Raw genomic sequence first — 16753 nt, forward strand, 5'->3', positions numbered from 1 at the left:
GCTTTTTGGCTTCTCTCTTAGGAAAAGCACCTCATTTTCTGCGGCTCCAAAATGTCGAGGTGAATGTGGGGCAGAATGCCACCTTTCAGTGCATTGCTGGTGGAAAGTGGTCTCAGCATGACAAACTTTGGCTCCAGGTAAGGATGAGAGGGGCCTCCTGCACATACCTGCCCATCCCTTGGGAAGGGAAGAAAGTGTGTGCTGTGATAAAGGGCTTGGTGGGGAAGGGGAAGGGATATTTCTTATGTACCTCTGCCCCTTGGATGATATGCTGCATCCATGATCTTGTTAAATCGTAACTCTAATTCTGTTATGTAGGCATCAGTATTCCCCATTTTACAGATGGAGAAACTGAGGTCAGAAACATAAAAGTGCCAGAACTAGAATTTGCAACTATGAGCTTTCCAAACTTCCTTCTAACAAACTTTGTCCTTTAAGCCCAGAATCCCAGGACTAAGGCAAACTGGATATTTTAGATTCTGGGTACATTTGCATTTCCATATGACTTTTTTGTCATTTTCTAATACAAAAAAAAAAAAGACCTGTTGGATTTTGATGGGGGTTGATTGCATTGAATCTATAGATCCCTTTGGGGAAAACTGACAGCTTAACAATAATGAGTTTTCTCATCGTGAACATGGTATATTTCTTTACTTATTAAGGTCTGTAGTAATTCCACTCAGCAAGGTTTTACAATTCAGGTCTTGTATATCTTTAGTCAGTCTCATCTCTAAATATCTCCTATTTTTGATGCTACTCTAAAATACATTTAAAAAAACCCCTCAATTTCTGATTTTTCATTACTAATATACAGAAATACAATCGACTTTCCTTTATTGATCCTGTACCCTGTAACATTATTAAACTTAGTATGACTATTTAAATTTAAATTAGTTAAAATAAATACAATTCAGCACTCAGATGCCCCGTTGCACTAGCCACATTTCAAATGCACAATAGCCATATGTATCTTGTGGCTACCATGTTGGACAAATGTAGATAGAGAACATTTCTGACATTGCAGAGAGTCTTACTGGAGAGCACAGCTCTAGAGAGGCATCGCCTCCAGTTCAAGGAATCAGGAATATTGCTTGAAAGAAGCTGACTCCTGTTACCTCCAACTTCATTATACTTAAAGTTCTCTGTCATCTCTTCTGACTCACATAGTTTGGATGTTGGTCCTTAACCCATGCCCGGCACACTTTGATGGGAGTTCATAGTATCACTTCTCTTCTTGCATTTGAGCCCATTTCCTGCAATTGGAAAGTCCCTGGGCCGAGAGAGCACACCTAGGAGCTTCTTTTCTTGCTTCTTAGCAGAGCAGTAGAATGAAGATAGCAGTAAATAATAATGCCTGCTCCTGCTGCTTCCCGGGTCTGCCTGCAGACCACAAGAGAGCACAGGAAACTTCCACGTGTCACTCAAGTATTACGTAATGCTATTTATTCTTTATAATTAGTATTAAAGTGCATCAGGCTCCCAAGAAGCTTTGTCATGTCAATGGCATTGCCTCAATTGGGTCACAAGAATGAGAAGAGACCGTCACAGTACATTCAGCATCTTTATTTGGGTTTTCCAGTTATCTTATGAACGTTATTGCTACAGTTCTGAGTTGCGTGCTCTAAACCTTGAGTCTGTCAGTGGAAGGATGTTAAAGCCGAATGTAATTGAAGTTTTGAAGGAAATAGAAACACATGGTTTAGAACTCTTCCACATCTTACTTACTTATCTACTTCTCAGTGTAAACCAAATCTTATTTCCAGAACGTTTTTCAGGTGGCTTACAATGGGACATAAAGCATGACAGGATAGCATAAATTAAGTGAGGCAACACAAAAGAGGAGGCAAATAACACGTCGGAGCTGGTCATATGCTAAAAACTGCATTTCTGTACATCTGCTGCTTCCTGGTGGGTCACAGGCAGAGCCCACAGCACCATGGCCACACACAGAATAAGGAAAGCTTGTCAGATACACAGTTCACAGTGATGTCCCTGACATGAACCCAAACCAGTGGCTCCAGAAAATTCTGTCGTTCACACAGAGGCCAGACAGGAATTGTTCCCAGGAGTCCTCATAAAGAAAACAGTCTGTGATGTAGGGAGCAGCATTTTCCACCACAGTCTTACTGAGGGCACATAAGTGAGTTTCATAGGCTTGTTTCCCATAGTGATGCTCTGGGTAAAAGCAGTTTGGTGACGGGGGGTGAGGTGGGCAGTGTGATATGGCAGAGGTCCCCAGCTCTCTACCATCGCCATCCTGGGATACCTCACATGTATCTGGAGAGTGAATAGATTCAATAACTATTTCTTCAAGGAAACCACCAGAAATGTTATCTCCCTCATCTATATTTCAGGAAATATTGGGAGGTAGATGGCTTACACTATGCTCTCTGGCAAAATGCCTGCTTGGCCGGTTAAGTCCAGGCTTATATTCAACAGTGTAGTTGGAAGTAGGTCAACATCTTTCTATAAAACATGAGACACCAGTCATGATACCTGCCACCCAAGAGACAATTGCAGCCCTGATATGAGATGGGTAGGCTAAGGCAGGGGCGGACTTCTCATGAGATATTGCTTTGGATTTATTCCAGCGCCTAGAGGAACAGCTTGCAGACTTGCCAAAGTTGTGTTCCTTATAACAGGCTGGGGCGCCTCAGCCTGCGAATTTCCAAAGTGAGTGAAACAGACACATTGTGGCCAAGAGTCCACAGGACACCTACAGCAGGTGTGCCTTTCAACAGTGCTATTTCTTGCTGTAGCTTCCAAGATAAGCTGACTATTCACTAAGTCACCAAATGTGGAAACTTTTTTCTCCGGCAGTTTTAAGTCAGGGAAATAAAGGCGGTGACTTTCTTCTCAGAATAGTATGTCAGTGCCCCTTCTCCCTGGCAGTGGTTAGGGAAAAGTTGGTGGACTTGTAGTTGGGGGTAAATCCCTGTTGCCTGTTGTAGAGAATGCTTACCTTCTTTTTTTTTTTTAAATTACTGAATTTATTGGCATAAAGTTGTTCATAATGCCCACTTAACATACTTTTTTTTTTTTAAGTTTCTGCTTTATAACAAAGTGAATCAGTCATACATATACATCTGTTCCCACATCCCTTCCCTCTTGCGTCTCCCTCCCACCCTCCCTATCCCACCCCTCCAGGCGGTCACAAAGCACCGAGCTGATCTCCCTGTGCTATGCGGCTGCTTCCCACTATCTATCTACCTTGCGTTTGGTAGTGTATATATGTCCATGCCGCTCTCTCGCTTTGTCCCAGCTTACCCTTCCCCCTCCCCGTGTCCTCAAGTCCATTCTCACGTAGGCCTGTGTCTCTCTTCCCGTCGTACCCCTATGCTTACCTTCTTTCTATAGAGCAGGATCTACAGCCTGCTTGTCCTTAAGCGCTTTCAGGTCATAAATTAATAAGTTGAAAAGGAAGACTATCCATACCCCTGTTTTGCACACCCTCCTGAAGACTTAATATGCTCTTTAGAAGACTCAGTCTGCTAGTGCCAGCTTTCATGGAATTATAGTGCAAGTTTTGCATAAAAATCAACAGACAGGACCTATGCAGAAATGCGTATACCTAAGCCTAGAACAATTGTAGTCTTTTAGGGAAAAGGCGGATAAAGGCCAGTAAAAGTTACAAACAAGCTCATCTTGTTCTGGGATGATCTCTTCTTGAGGTGAAGCATGTAGTGCCATGGTCTCCGGTGGAAGGGCCTCATTCATAACTTGCTGATTCCTTATGTGATGCGTTGTCTTGAGGAATCCAAACTTGGGATTCTTCAAGCATTTTTTTCAAGCGAGTAGTTGGTGTGTATCCTGACTGGAATAACTAGTAAGAAAAGCAGCCTACAGTCTGGGGAGCCCTTTTGGAAAAAGGAAAAAAAAAGAAGAGCAATATTCAGGGTACAACTAGGTGGAACTGTAGTGACAAATTATCGGTGTAGCACTGTGAAAATGTACATGGTACATCTTTTCTGGAAGGTAATTTGGCAGTAGCTAGCTAACGCTTTTAAATGTACATATTCTTCCGGCAAGTAATTTTACTTTTGGGAATACACCTAAGAAAATAACCAGAGACAGGGAAAAAAATGTATATGCAAGTGTGTTCAACAGGATGAAAAACTGAAAACAACCTAAATGTCCAGGAAGAGGGGACTGATTAAGTAAATGGGGCCATTAAATATCAGGTTATAGAAGTCTCTTTAATGCCATTTTCACAGTATATATTTAAGTGAAAATAGCAAGTTATAAAACGATATGCCCAATATATTAATTTTATATCAAAAACCAACCATATGTATACACACATATTTACACAAATATATACATACCTGTATAAATATACACATAACACTATAAAACACATAGCAAGACACTTAATAATTGATTGCGATGGTAGATTATGTATGCTTTTTTTTTCATCTTTACTCTTTTCTGTTTCATCCAAATGCGCTAAAACGAATATAGGTAACTAATATTAACAGAAAAAATGCTGTTAAAAGGAGAAAAATGACCACTTTTTCCTAGGCACAGAATATTCTAAGGATGGTAGGAGCCTTCACAGGGCATAGCAGAATTAGGGGTAGCTATTCCGACAGAAGCGGCAGCATTGGCCCCTGTTGAGAATGCGGGTAAAATTACCCTCAGACTGCCCCCACCTCCTCATCGCCACCAAGAGATACTGTTCATTAAGGTGGAGGTTTAGAAATATTTTTGTGTGTCACCTGGTCTTTATGGAAGATTGCTGTGGGATCCATGCACTCCTCAGGAGCTCCGGGGCAGGCCCTGTCAGCCCCATCCCAAGGCTGACTTCCAGGTCTCCCTACAAAGGATTCACTCCATCGGAAGTCTGTACAACGAATAGCGTTCGAAGAGTCTCAGAAATGAGGCCACGTGTCCAAAGCCTCTGCACAGATCTCAGTAGGGCAGCATACATGTTTAGACAAATCACGGGCGTTGCTACAGGGAGCACACCCTAACTTGGCAGGAAAAGGCTCCTGCCCTGGGAAGCCATCAGCACAGCAGCAGCCACATCAGGGCTGATGAGATAAGCAGACGTGTCGGTCCTCTGCGGCAGATTCTCCCGGTAAACCTGTTTTCCCGCTCCCCGCGGGGCTACCGCTGGCTCGCAGGGCTGTGAGCGTCCGGCAAGCAGCTCCCCGTCCTGCCTGCATCTCTACCAGGTGTCCCTTCCATGCGGGGCTTCTGCCGAAAACCTAGTGGTCACCCTACAACTACACACTAAGGAGAAATTCACGGCGATACTCAACACAGCTGGCATGTATTGAATGGTTACACATATGATGTATTTAGTTCTCACAACCAGTCTTTCAGGTAGATGCTATTTGTAGCCCTGCTTTATAGGTGAGGAGACTGAACCTTAAGGGTAAATGAGTCAGAGTTACCCAGGTCGTGAGCAGTAGAGGCAGGATTTGAATGCAGGTCTATGTCTACCTCCTGGGTGGGCTCATCCTTCCATGCTAACCTCATAGTCCTGCCCATCTGTATCTCCACTCCAGCCTTTCCTTCCATACAGATGGCTTCCTATTAAAAAAAATTCATGTATTTATCACATAGTTACCCACCTCTCATTTTCACTGTACTGGGTACTTAAAGAGATTTGAGTCTCTCAAATCTATAAAAGAAATTCCAACACCCTTGGGCTTTTTTTTTTCAAATTTCTGCCTTCTAGTTGCCTTCTTACAGCTCTTTTCCTCTTCTTGGCCACATTTCTTAAATGTGATGTCTACACTTGCAATGTGCCTTTCTTTAACTCCTGCCTCTTCCCAAAAGTGACTCTTGTGAAGGTCACCAGTGCTTTCCTTGTTGCTAAAGCCAGGGGCAGGGTGGTGGCGGTGGTACTCCTCCTCCCCCTCCCCCCTCCTCCCCCCATCCTCCTTCATTATTATCATTATTCCTTATAGTTGGCTCTTCTTTCAGCATTTGATGATGCTGACCGCTCCCTCCTTGAAAATCTTCCTGCCCTCTTGGTTCCATGGCATCATCTGTCAGCAACTATGAAGGGTCTGAGAGTTTGCCTTATTTGCAAGCAAAGGGGTTAGGCTGCCCATTGCATGGTTACATGGATGCTGGCAGGAGACACGAGACTCTTGGGTCAGAGACAAAGGACTTTATTACTCATTACCCCGCAGGCACCACGAGCTTCATGTCTGCAACAGTTTCCCTTGTGCCCCCAAGTCCTGTGAAGATGATGTGAGGGTGGATCCAGGTGGGGTTTACACACAGCAGATCTGTGTCATAGCTGGGGAACCCCACGCCTAGGATACCCCAATCTTTTATTATTACCTTTGAGATATAATTTACAAACCATAAAGTTCAATAAGTCTACCATTTAGTAGGTATTAGTGTATTTACAGAGTCATGGCACCATTACTACATTCTCTGTCTTTCCTTCTTTTCACCTGTAGGGACCCCAGATTAAAACACAGCTCCTGTAGGGCGACCCAGGGGAGGGAAATCTAGCTGGGCTTTGGATTTGCACGGGGTTGGGTTCCCTCAGATTCGTCTGAAGCTGGTGCATGGACCTCATCCTCCTCCATCCTGTGCACCTCCTCTCTGAGGACCGTCGGCAACTCTGACCTGGAACTGTCCCCTCACAATGTATTCTTTCCTCCTTTACTTTCTGATATTTTTTCTTCCTGTCTTCCCTCAGCCCATCCCCCGCTTATGTGCTTCAGGATTGATCCAGCTCATTCCCGCCCCAGCACATGGGAGCTGGGATAAAGAGTGGCGCTCAAGGCAGCCCTGCTTCTTGCCCTCATGGAACTTACCTTTCAGCAGCAGAGACAGACATTTAGCAACTAATCACAGAGTTACATATTTTATCACACATGTGACCAGGCTCCCAGGGGGGAAAAGGGTCTGCTGAGGAGGTAGGGAGTAGGGAGATTGGGGAGGAATTATGAGTCTCAGAGAAGTGCCCGTGGAAGAAGTGGCCTGTGAGCAGAGTTCAGAGAGGTGAACTGGAAATAGTCAAAAGGCCATCAGGCTGCACAGGGCGATGGCATGTGTGCAGGCCCTTCACCACCTGCTCATCCTCTTTGCTCAGGGCTGACGGCTCCCTGTAGGGCTTAGGCCAGGACCCTCCTGACGCTGCAGAAACTCTGAACCCAGAAATCAACCGTAAATGGGCAGTCAGCCATGCGTGCAGTGGGCCCTTGGGAGGTCTTTAGCATAGCGAATCAAAAATGATTTATGTTCACTTCTACTTCTTTTAACTTTTAATAAAGAATAATCAAAAGCTGTTCTTTAGAGATTGCCAAAGAGGTGCAAATATGGTCTTAAGAGAATCAATGGGCCAGCTTTTAGCAAGTTTCCAAATGTCATGCCATTGACGCAGTATGACTAGGAATGAAAAGAATATTACGAATGAATTGTGGGAAGTTCACTGAAATATTTTCTAGCCAGGAGATTCCTGGAGCAATTAGAATAATTTTCAACCGGAAATGCTGGCCTCATTTTACTTGCATGTGTGCGCGCGCGCGCTTGCGCTAGGAGCTCAAATCAGCACACGGAAGGTTTCCAGGACCCGTGTGTTAGAATATCTCCTGTAAAACAGTCATAATGTCAGTTGCACACAGTTTCCTTTTATTAAAGACAGTAATGTTTCCACTTCTGCCGATTATAAATCAACGGCAAGCCAGCGTGCACTCCGGCATGTCCGGAAATAATGACAGCCATTTTTGCAGGCTGTGTCTTATCTCTTTGTGAAGGGAATAATGTCCTGACACAGGAGCAGAGAGGATGGGGAATTGCAAAATGGTGAGGCTATTATAGATACCTTGATAGTCAATCAGGTAATATGAAAACAGCAGGCTTTCTATGGCATCAGGTGCTTCTCTTGTCTTCCTCTGTAGATAGTTCCTGAAGGTAGAGAGGTTTTTGCCTGGGTGGTGGAAGGATGCACATATGCCAGGGTCAGAAATATTAAATGTGGGCATTTGCAGTCCATACTCTTGTAAAGAGTGTGTGCTCTCAAACCAAGCCGGTTTATTCCACATAACATAAAACAAGCTCAGGGAAGGTGGAATTTGAGTTGTTTTAAAAGAGAGAGAGAAGCAGACGAAAAAGAAAGAAAAAAGAGAGGTTTCAAAGGGAACTGTTACCATGATGAATGAGACATGGGTATAAAATGGGATTAAGCAGGACCACCGATTAGGCTATAAAATGCCTTTGTTCAGCTTGGAACACATGTGCCCCCCTGGGTAGATGAACTGGAAAAAGGTTCGCCCTGTGGGCACATGCAGCCCCAAGGCATATAGCCTGGCAGGCAGACAGAGCCTTTGGGCAAAGAAAATAGGTAGCCTTCCTCCAAGTGGATTGGGTCAGCTTGCGGTCAGCACTCCTGCTTTGCCAGCAGAACAGGGGCTGGATTTGGGTGCCACACCCGTGGCCCATGGCTGGGCATCTTTGGTGCGGTGACCAATTGCTCAGCCCCAGGGAGTGGCCTGGATTTAAGGAATGTGTCCATTCATGTGTTTCGTGATATTATTTGGCCCCATTCTTTCCACTGAGGGCCTTAAGGTGACATTAGCCTTCAAATCTTGGAGACATAGGACAAGGCCAGCAGCATCAGTGTCACTCTGGAACTTGTTAGAAATGCAGATTATCTAACCTCACCCCTGACCTGCTGAGTCACTCTGGAGGTGATCGTTATGCACGCTAAGGTTTGAGAGCCGCTGCTTTAAACGGATGGAGTTGGGGTAAGAAAACGTCACCCAAGCCTAACAGCACATTGGATATGACCCCCCTTAATAATATATTCAGAAAGTCTGTTAGCCAGGAATGCAGGAAGATGCTTTGCCTCTCCTTACATAGATACTTCTGACTTCGAGACCGCTGAGGTTTCTAGAAAGCTAGGCATAGATCACATCAGTTCCCAAACTGTTTTCTGTGGAGCAGTCATTTCCTGCAAGGTGACGTTTGATGTTCTTTGAACAAGCAAAGTGAGTTTCTGGAACACTGCACACTCTACCCTCCTCACACAGAGTCACAGGGTCGTGTACTGGCTGGCCACTGGGCAACGTGATTAAGGCCTCAGTGTCTGGAATCACATCACCTGGGTCCACATCCTAACTCCATCCCTCAGCAAAGTCATGTTAAGGTTTTGCTCCTCTTCCTATGGTTCATGGACCAGCATCAGCGACAAGACTTGGAAGCTCGCTGGAAATGAAGGATGTCAGGTCCCACGACAGACTCAGACGTTTTTAACAAGATTCCCCAGGTGGTTTGTATGCACATTAATTTGAAAAGTACTATTCTAAACAACGTTGCTTGACCTGTCTGCCTCAGTTTCCTTATCTGGACAATAGGAATATTCTTAGGACCTATCTCATGCCTTATCATCCATGAGAATGACCTGGAGGGTCTGTGAAAGCAAAAATGGCCTGGCCCCCCAATAACAGCTCCTGATTTGTTAGGTCCAGAGAGGGGCCAGAAAATTTGCATTTCTAACAGGTTCCCAGGGGATGCTAATGCAGTAGGTCTGGGGACCACACTTTGAGAACCACTGCTTTAGATTATTCTAAAAGCATTGCTCCTCCTCTGCTGACCGTGTTTTCCTCCTTGAAGGATGCTATTTCAATACTTGACTTTGTGTTTATGTTTTGCCCTTTTTGCTGTTTTGTTGGAATCTTTTTTTTCTTTTTTTTTTTTTTTGTGGTATGCGGGCCTCTCACTGATGTGGCCTCTCCTGTTGCGGAGCACAGGCTCCGGACGCGCAGGCTCAGCGGCCATGGCTCACGGGCCCAGCCGCTCCGCAGCACGTGGGATCTTCCCGGACTGGGGCACGAACCCGTGTCCCTCGCATTGGCAGGCGGACTCCCAACCACTGCGCCACCAGGGAAGCCCCTTGTTGGAATCTTAACGCCAGCCTGTAAATTCTTCTGGGCAGAAATTATACCTTCCACATTCCACACTCGCTCATTTTCTGTTTTGTTAAATGACGAGTACATTTCCAGTGCGATTAATAATAGAATAAGGAAAGGGGAAAAGACAACTCAGACTACCAACCCCAATAAACAGCCTCCATAAATGGATATCAGCCCTGGAAATCTCATTAAAATGAACATTTCTCACATCTTCCCAGGCGATGTTGATGCTGGGTCTGGGACCCACCCTTTGAGAAGTACTTTCCTAGGGATTTTAGAAGGATTAAGTGGATTCTATCATGTAAGCCAGTTAACACAGTGCCTGGCACAGACTGAGCACTCGGACATGTTCGTTAATGTGACTTTTACTTAATAAATGCTCAGACAAATCCCATTACTTTGAACAAAATATTTATCAAACTCAGGTATGGAACTTTATTCACTGGGGGATAGACTGGCTTTTCAGAGGAAACGGTGCGTTATTGCAGGGGTACTTGAGCTTCCCACCTTGTCAGTGATCTATGGAGATCAGTTCCCAGCCCCCTGCCCCCCTTTTTTTTTAACATCGATTCAGGAGCAGACAACCAGCAAATCTCAGGGCAGTGGCTCATGGGCTTTCAGGAGACCCTATGTATAATATACTGGAGGAGGAGATAGAGATAGGAAGGTGCTGGGTAGAATGGATTAAAGTGGCCTTTATGAGCCAGTGCTCCAAACTGCAGGGCACTGTGCATGTTGGCTGCTAAAGGCTCACAAATCCTCCTTCCCCAGAGAAGTGTGCCCTTGGTCAAATGGGAACCGTTTCTTCCTCCCCAACCTGGCCATGACCAGTGCAGAACCTGGCTCTTTGCCTCCTGGTGGGATTAACTCTGGTACACTTCATGCTCTGGAGCTCTGTGGAGTCAGGCTGAAGCCAGACCCCAGTTTCCACCACATCGTTGCTCAGCTTCTTTCCTCACCCTTTCCTTCATCCCCATTCTCCTGAGAGCACTCAGTAAATCACCAGGTCTCAGACTCTGCTTCCTTCTGGGGAGCCCAATCTAAGATACCCTTCTGAGTGCCCAGTGGGAAATTTAGTCAATTGATTCATTGACTCAGAGGGGCTAGAAGATGATTCATTTTACAACAACAGACATAGCTCTGAAAAACTTGCCGCAAGAAGAAAGGAAGTGTGCCTGGAACTTTCAGAGGAAGGATATACTTATGGATGAAAAATATTACAGGAGCCAGAAGAAAGTTTCCAACAAGCCAAAGGGGTGACGTGGGCCTAAGGGTTTGATAGAATTTTCCACAGGCTTCTATGTGCATCGTCTGTGTCATGCTCCTCTCTGGCTTTTCCCGGGACTTTGACTTCCCTTCACGGTCCTGCTCCTCTTTCCTAGCACCCTAACATCTGCATCCCTGTGCACTTACATGGCACCTGGTATCATGGCTGGGAAGCTTTACTCTCCCACTTTGCCTCCGGGTTGTGGTCCGCTTCAGGCTCCTGGCATCTTCCCTGCACCACGCCTCCCTGTGCCCACTCAAACCTGCTCATTGCCTATGGGCTTAGGTTTCTGAGTCTTTTCCTGCTTCATGAAACCTCCCCTTGTTTTCTTCCCTTGCATTTTCTCTTCTGCCTCTGTCTGGGGCTGAGACAGTGGCTGGCACCTGTGCTTCTTATGCCTTCTGTCTGCTTAAATCCCTTGTCCGTGTTGCCACAGCATTCTGGCATCTGAGCCTCTCACCATTCCTAGTCTTCTAGAATCCCTCCCGATCTCTGCTCCTGGGCTCCTGGGCTCCTGGGTGACTGCTCAGTTGCCTTGACCTCGAGCACCTGCTTGCCCTTCCATCTGGGCTCATCTCTGTGAACTTAACCTCCATTTCTCCTTGCCCTGGTCCGTCACAGCCCTGTTTCCTATTGTGGCTCTGGGCCCTCCTGCTCGTCCCTGTCCTGCTGTTGCCTGCTCCCAGTATGACAGGTGTGATTATCAAAAGACCTATTTTCTAGAGATTTTATTAGACAACCTGCAATTTCCTATCCTTCCATGGGAGAAAGCCTGGTGGTTCAGGAGCTAAACAGAAAAATCTAAATTGTTCAAGGGGATGCACTGAATCCTCTCTGGTTCTGCTGGAATCTGACATCTTTAAGAAGAAAAGTTAGATAATACTGGAGGAGACACCAAAATAAAATTTAAACATGAAAAATTAATATTTTGCGCTTAATCAGTCCTTTGCCGTTTGTGTTAATTCCTCATTGCTGATGTAACAAGTTCCGCAAACTTAGTGGCTTAAAACAATGCAGATTTATTACTTTACAGTTGTGGAGATCAGAAGTCAGAAATTGGGTCTTACTGGGCTAAAATCAAGGTGTCGGCTGGGCTGGGCTCCTCTGGAGAAGGAGAGGGGAGAATCTCTTCCTTAACCTTTCCAGCTTCTGCAGGCTGCCCTGCATTCCTTAGCTCATGGTTCCTTCCTGCATCTTAAAGCCGTCAATCACGTCACTCTGACCTCTGCGTCTGTCACCACGTCTCCTTCTCTGACTCTCGCCATCCATCCTTCTTCCTCTTCTGCATGTAAATCCTCTTGGATAATTCAGGATCTCTCGCCATCTGAAAATCCTTAATCACATCTTCAGAGTCCCTTTTGCCGTGTAAGGCGATATATTTACAGGTTCCAGGGATTAGGATGTAGACATCTTTGAGGGGCTCTTATCCAGGTTACTCCACTTCACCTGGCTAATTTCATGGTTAATGTAGAGAGCTCCACTAACACCAGAATATACCTTCATGTGTTAAGTGTTTTACATGCCTTCTCATTTATTCATCGCAAAAACTCCATAGAGCAAACACCAGTATCAGATCCATTGCTTAAATGAGGAAACTGAAGCCCAGAGAAATGAAAGTGCCTGCACAAGTGGTTTTGGCTTGCATTTGTTTTCCTATCAGTTATTGTAACTTGCTACTGTGAGAAAGGGCCTTATTCAAACTCAAGAGTATCACATCTAAGATTCAGGATGGTAAAGACAAAAATGCCGTGCTAGAAATGTTGATTCTAGAAATGTTTAGCAAGTCAGGAGGCTTCAGGGCACGGTGCTAGAAATGAAAAGAGCAAAGTCCTGCCCTCGGGGAGCTCACAGTCTACAGTGGGAAACACTTGTAGGAAAAAATGTGTGGGATGTTTGCACCATACATAAGAGAGTGAGGAACTTCCAGAAGGTGTTGTGACAGTCAGGGGCACTTACTGGATATGCTAACGAGCTGAACCTGTGTGTTTAAGGGAGAGGGAGTATCTCCAGGGAGACAGGAGGCACCAGGCAGAGGAAGAAGCATATGCCGAGGAGAGGTGTTGAAAAGCCCCCATCCTCACTCTACCTGGAGGGACAGATTGGTCCCTGTGGGGGAGACTCAGAGCCTGTGGGTGGTGTACCAGGACACCAGCTGTTTATTATCACTTTGTGGGCTGTGTCTTCACTAACTTACCTGAGTCTGTATTTAGGGAAACCCTGTGGGTTTTGCTTAAGAGATGAAGGAAAACAGGAGGAAGGTTACAGGGCCAAGTGCCAACCCCAAATGCAAATGAGCAAGGAGCCAAGGTGTTTAGAAGCGGCTGTGCTCTCTCTTCCTATGGCCAGGCATCCACCCTCTTGAAACAGCTCACTAGCAAAGTTTATTCTTGAATCACATCACTTGCAGAAACCAGCAATGGAGAGTCCTTATTATGGAAGGTCATGGGCCCCAGGGGTGTGGGGATGGGTGGAACTTCCATGCTGGGGTCACTCAGGAGTGTGTGATAATATGATTTCTCCTTCCCTTCCTCTGTCCTGTAGCAATGGAATGGCAGGGACACGGCCCTCATGGTCACCCGCGTGGTCAACCACAGGCGCTTCTCGGCGACAGTCAGTGTGGCGGACACTACCCAGCGGAGTGTGAGCAAGTACCGCTGTGTGATCCGCTCTGACGGTGGCTCTGGTGTGTCCAACTACGCTGAGCTGATTGTGAAAGGTGAGTGCCACCACCTGTGCCTCTTCCCGGGTGGTTGATTTCACGGGGATCCCTTGGCCCCATCTTTGCATGGTGGGAGGAGGTAAGACTCCCGCGTTTTCTACACCCATTCCATAGACTGAAACACAATTTCCAATTCTTCCCATCAACACACATCAAAAAAAACAGAGGAAGTTATTGTGAAATCATGCAATATTACATTGTCATTCAAAGTTGAGTCTTACATGTAGGATCTGTATATGAAAGTTTATGGGGTATATAACACAGGCGACATCTCCAAATTTGGCTTTATTCTGCATTTAAAGTTAGAGTGAGCCAATGTCCTTGCGCTTTGGTGGCGTTCTATTACAGTGATCAGAGTACAATTGTTTCTGAAGGATTTTTTATTGAAAACTCGATATAATGACAATATTTTAGAAGGACTTTTGAAATAAATAACCTCCCACCCCACTGGCTTTGATTCAACTTTTTTTTCAATTTTTTTTTTCACCTTGAGGTATCACTGACATGTTTTTCCATTAAAATATGCACATTGTTCCTTTTCTGCTTCTTTCAAGGAGCTGGATAGTCCATTCATTTTTGAAAGACTATATAATCTTTGTTACAGTGCTTAATGGTGTGTATGCTATTTCGTCAAGTGAATAATCCTATTTTTAAAAATCTCTGTCATCATTTAGGTAATTCCAGGTATACTTGTTTTTCTTTTATCTTTCCTTTGTGCATGCAATGATTAACGCCTCAATTGAGTTCTTCAGAAGAGAATATTTTTATTCTACTAAACCAGATTATTTCCTTGGATAAATTCCCTAGGGGTAGAGTTGGTAGGCCAAAGAATCTTTACAGATTTTTCTTTGTGTTGCAATATTGCTTTTGCAAAAAAAAAAGGGGGGGGGTTTGACAGCTTGCACTGGAAAATAGCAGTGTATGGATGTTCTCATTTTCCAGTGTTATGTTCGCTGATTAAAATTTTAATATAACGTAATTTAGTGAATGAAATAATGAAGCTGTTTGTCTTAATGCTAGCTGTAGAATGATACCCAGTGTTTTGAAGGTAAAAGCATCTCTCCACCCTCCAGAGGATCCTGAGTTGGTTCCCTTGGTCAAAGGATTGGTTGGTGTGAAACCTTGACCTCTCTTTGCTTCCGCATGTCATGGTAACCTTGCCTGGACTAGTATGAGTCTAGGATCTCTAATCCTAGAGAGTGTGGGATTCTCTCTCCTGTGCTGTCCTGACTCCAGATGGATATTCACATGGCTGCCCATTTGTCATTAATCAGATCTCAGCTTTACTGTCATCATGCCATCTTCTCTGAGAGAATTACCCTCCCCTGACCCCCCATTCTGGTGGTCACGTTCTATTATATCACCTTGTCTCTTTTTCACTCATCACATTTCCAAATTATGTATTTTTCTTTATTTGTTTACTTGGCAGTGTCCGTCCCCCCCTTTAGGATATAAGCTCTGTGGGATTTGGGGCATCTTGCATTTGGTTCATGGTTCACAATCAGTCCCCCGAGCTTAGCTGAGTGCCTGGCACGAGTGCTAAGCACACCGAACCATCTGAGATAGCCAGCGTTTGACAGTTCTGACCTGCACAATCGGTCATTTTGTAAGGCTCCACCTTAAAATACTTGTTGAATGGTGGATAAGTGACGGAGTTATTGGCCTCAGCAGGAATGCATTTCATCACTATAATTCTGTGAACACTTAAGCTGAAGATCAACAGATTGGGTAGTTACGAACAGAACAACTAACAGGAAAAAAAAATCATCTTTAAAATAGTTTACATTGAGTGCCATTATATATAAAAGAAACCATCATTTTGATCCCATTAGGCTCATATCTTGGCTTTTTGGTGCCATAACATTGATTTGTGTGATCAAGTGGCCTTTGCAGGTCTTTCAGATAGTGAATATTTAACTCCTGAGCTGTGCCCTCTGGAACACTCACTACACATACTCTTTTATGGTGATCTCCCACACCAGAAAGGAAGCCCACCCTCCCCACCCGGAGAATGGATAGTGTTTTCTCCTGTTGTCCCCGGTCTCACCAGCACCTTGCCCGTGGCTGGCACAGAGTTGGTAATGATTGCATAGGGTGAAAGACTAGGGGGCTAGTGTAGGGCTCTGAACTTTTCAGCTGCAGACAAATGGAACCAGAAAATGCTTCATTTAGTCTTACGTCCCCAGGTGTGGAGAAGGAGGTGTGGGAAACCAAATCCAGAGGGCCCTGGGACAGAGGATGTGATTTCCATGGTGAAGCATCATGGCCTTTATTTGGAGGGGTGGCCAGTGTGTCCTAGGACTGTGGTTTATCCTTTGTTGGCTGTGTGTCCTGGGCCAGAGTTCAGCTTGGACTGAGTGGTGCCCTGACCAGGTTTGTCAGTACAATCCAGGAGCTAACACTGCTTCATCCCCTCCCCACCCCAGCCCTTGCTGCTCCATTTTAAGGGATGCGCTGGATGGTCTCCTTCAGGGGTCTCCTTCAGGGTGGGTGATGGTGGGTTTGTGCTCCTGGTGACCGGGTCCTGTTTTGTTATACCTTACTGAAATCCTTTATGGAATATCACATTTTTTTTTAGTGCCCATTTTTCTTCCCGCTTGTGTTTTTTTTTTTTCCTTTTTATACTCAATTGGTGGTAAGCTCGAAGCTGGACCCCTTGAATGTAGAAGTCCCTTCACATCCGAGATCTCATGTAGTCCTGATTTTGGCTCCGCACCTTGGTTTTATTTTAGTTCATTTTACGGCTGTGAGAACAGTCACAGCCAGGTTGAGAAATAGAGACAGGTCCTTAGGGGCAGAGCTAGGATTGGACCAGGAGCTAGCTCATGCTATTTTGGCAACACCTGGAGGGCCTGAGGATTGTGGCCTTGTCAGCACATGGTA

At 45.1% G+C, this 16753-nt stretch overlaps 1 protein-coding gene across 1 annotated transcript in view; it reads left to right on the forward strand.

The window, feature by feature from the left end:
- The window catches only part of PTPRT (protein tyrosine phosphatase receptor type T), a gene marked incomplete at both ends in the record, with an annotated part of 1089241 nt that overhangs the window by 392878 nt on the left and 679610 nt on the right, over positions 1-16753 (forward strand). The window contains 2 exon segments of the mRNA XM_081255209.1: positions 22-137; positions 13693-13867. Of these exon segments, the coding sequence (XP_081111335.1) occupies positions 22-137; positions 13693-13867 (291 nt within the window).

This window comes from Mesoplodon bidens (genome assembly GCF_964165515.1).
Source record: "Mesoplodon bidens genome assembly, chromosome: 15".
Classification (NCBI taxonomy): Eukaryota; Metazoa; Chordata; class Mammalia; order Artiodactyla; family Ziphiidae; genus Mesoplodon; species Mesoplodon bidens.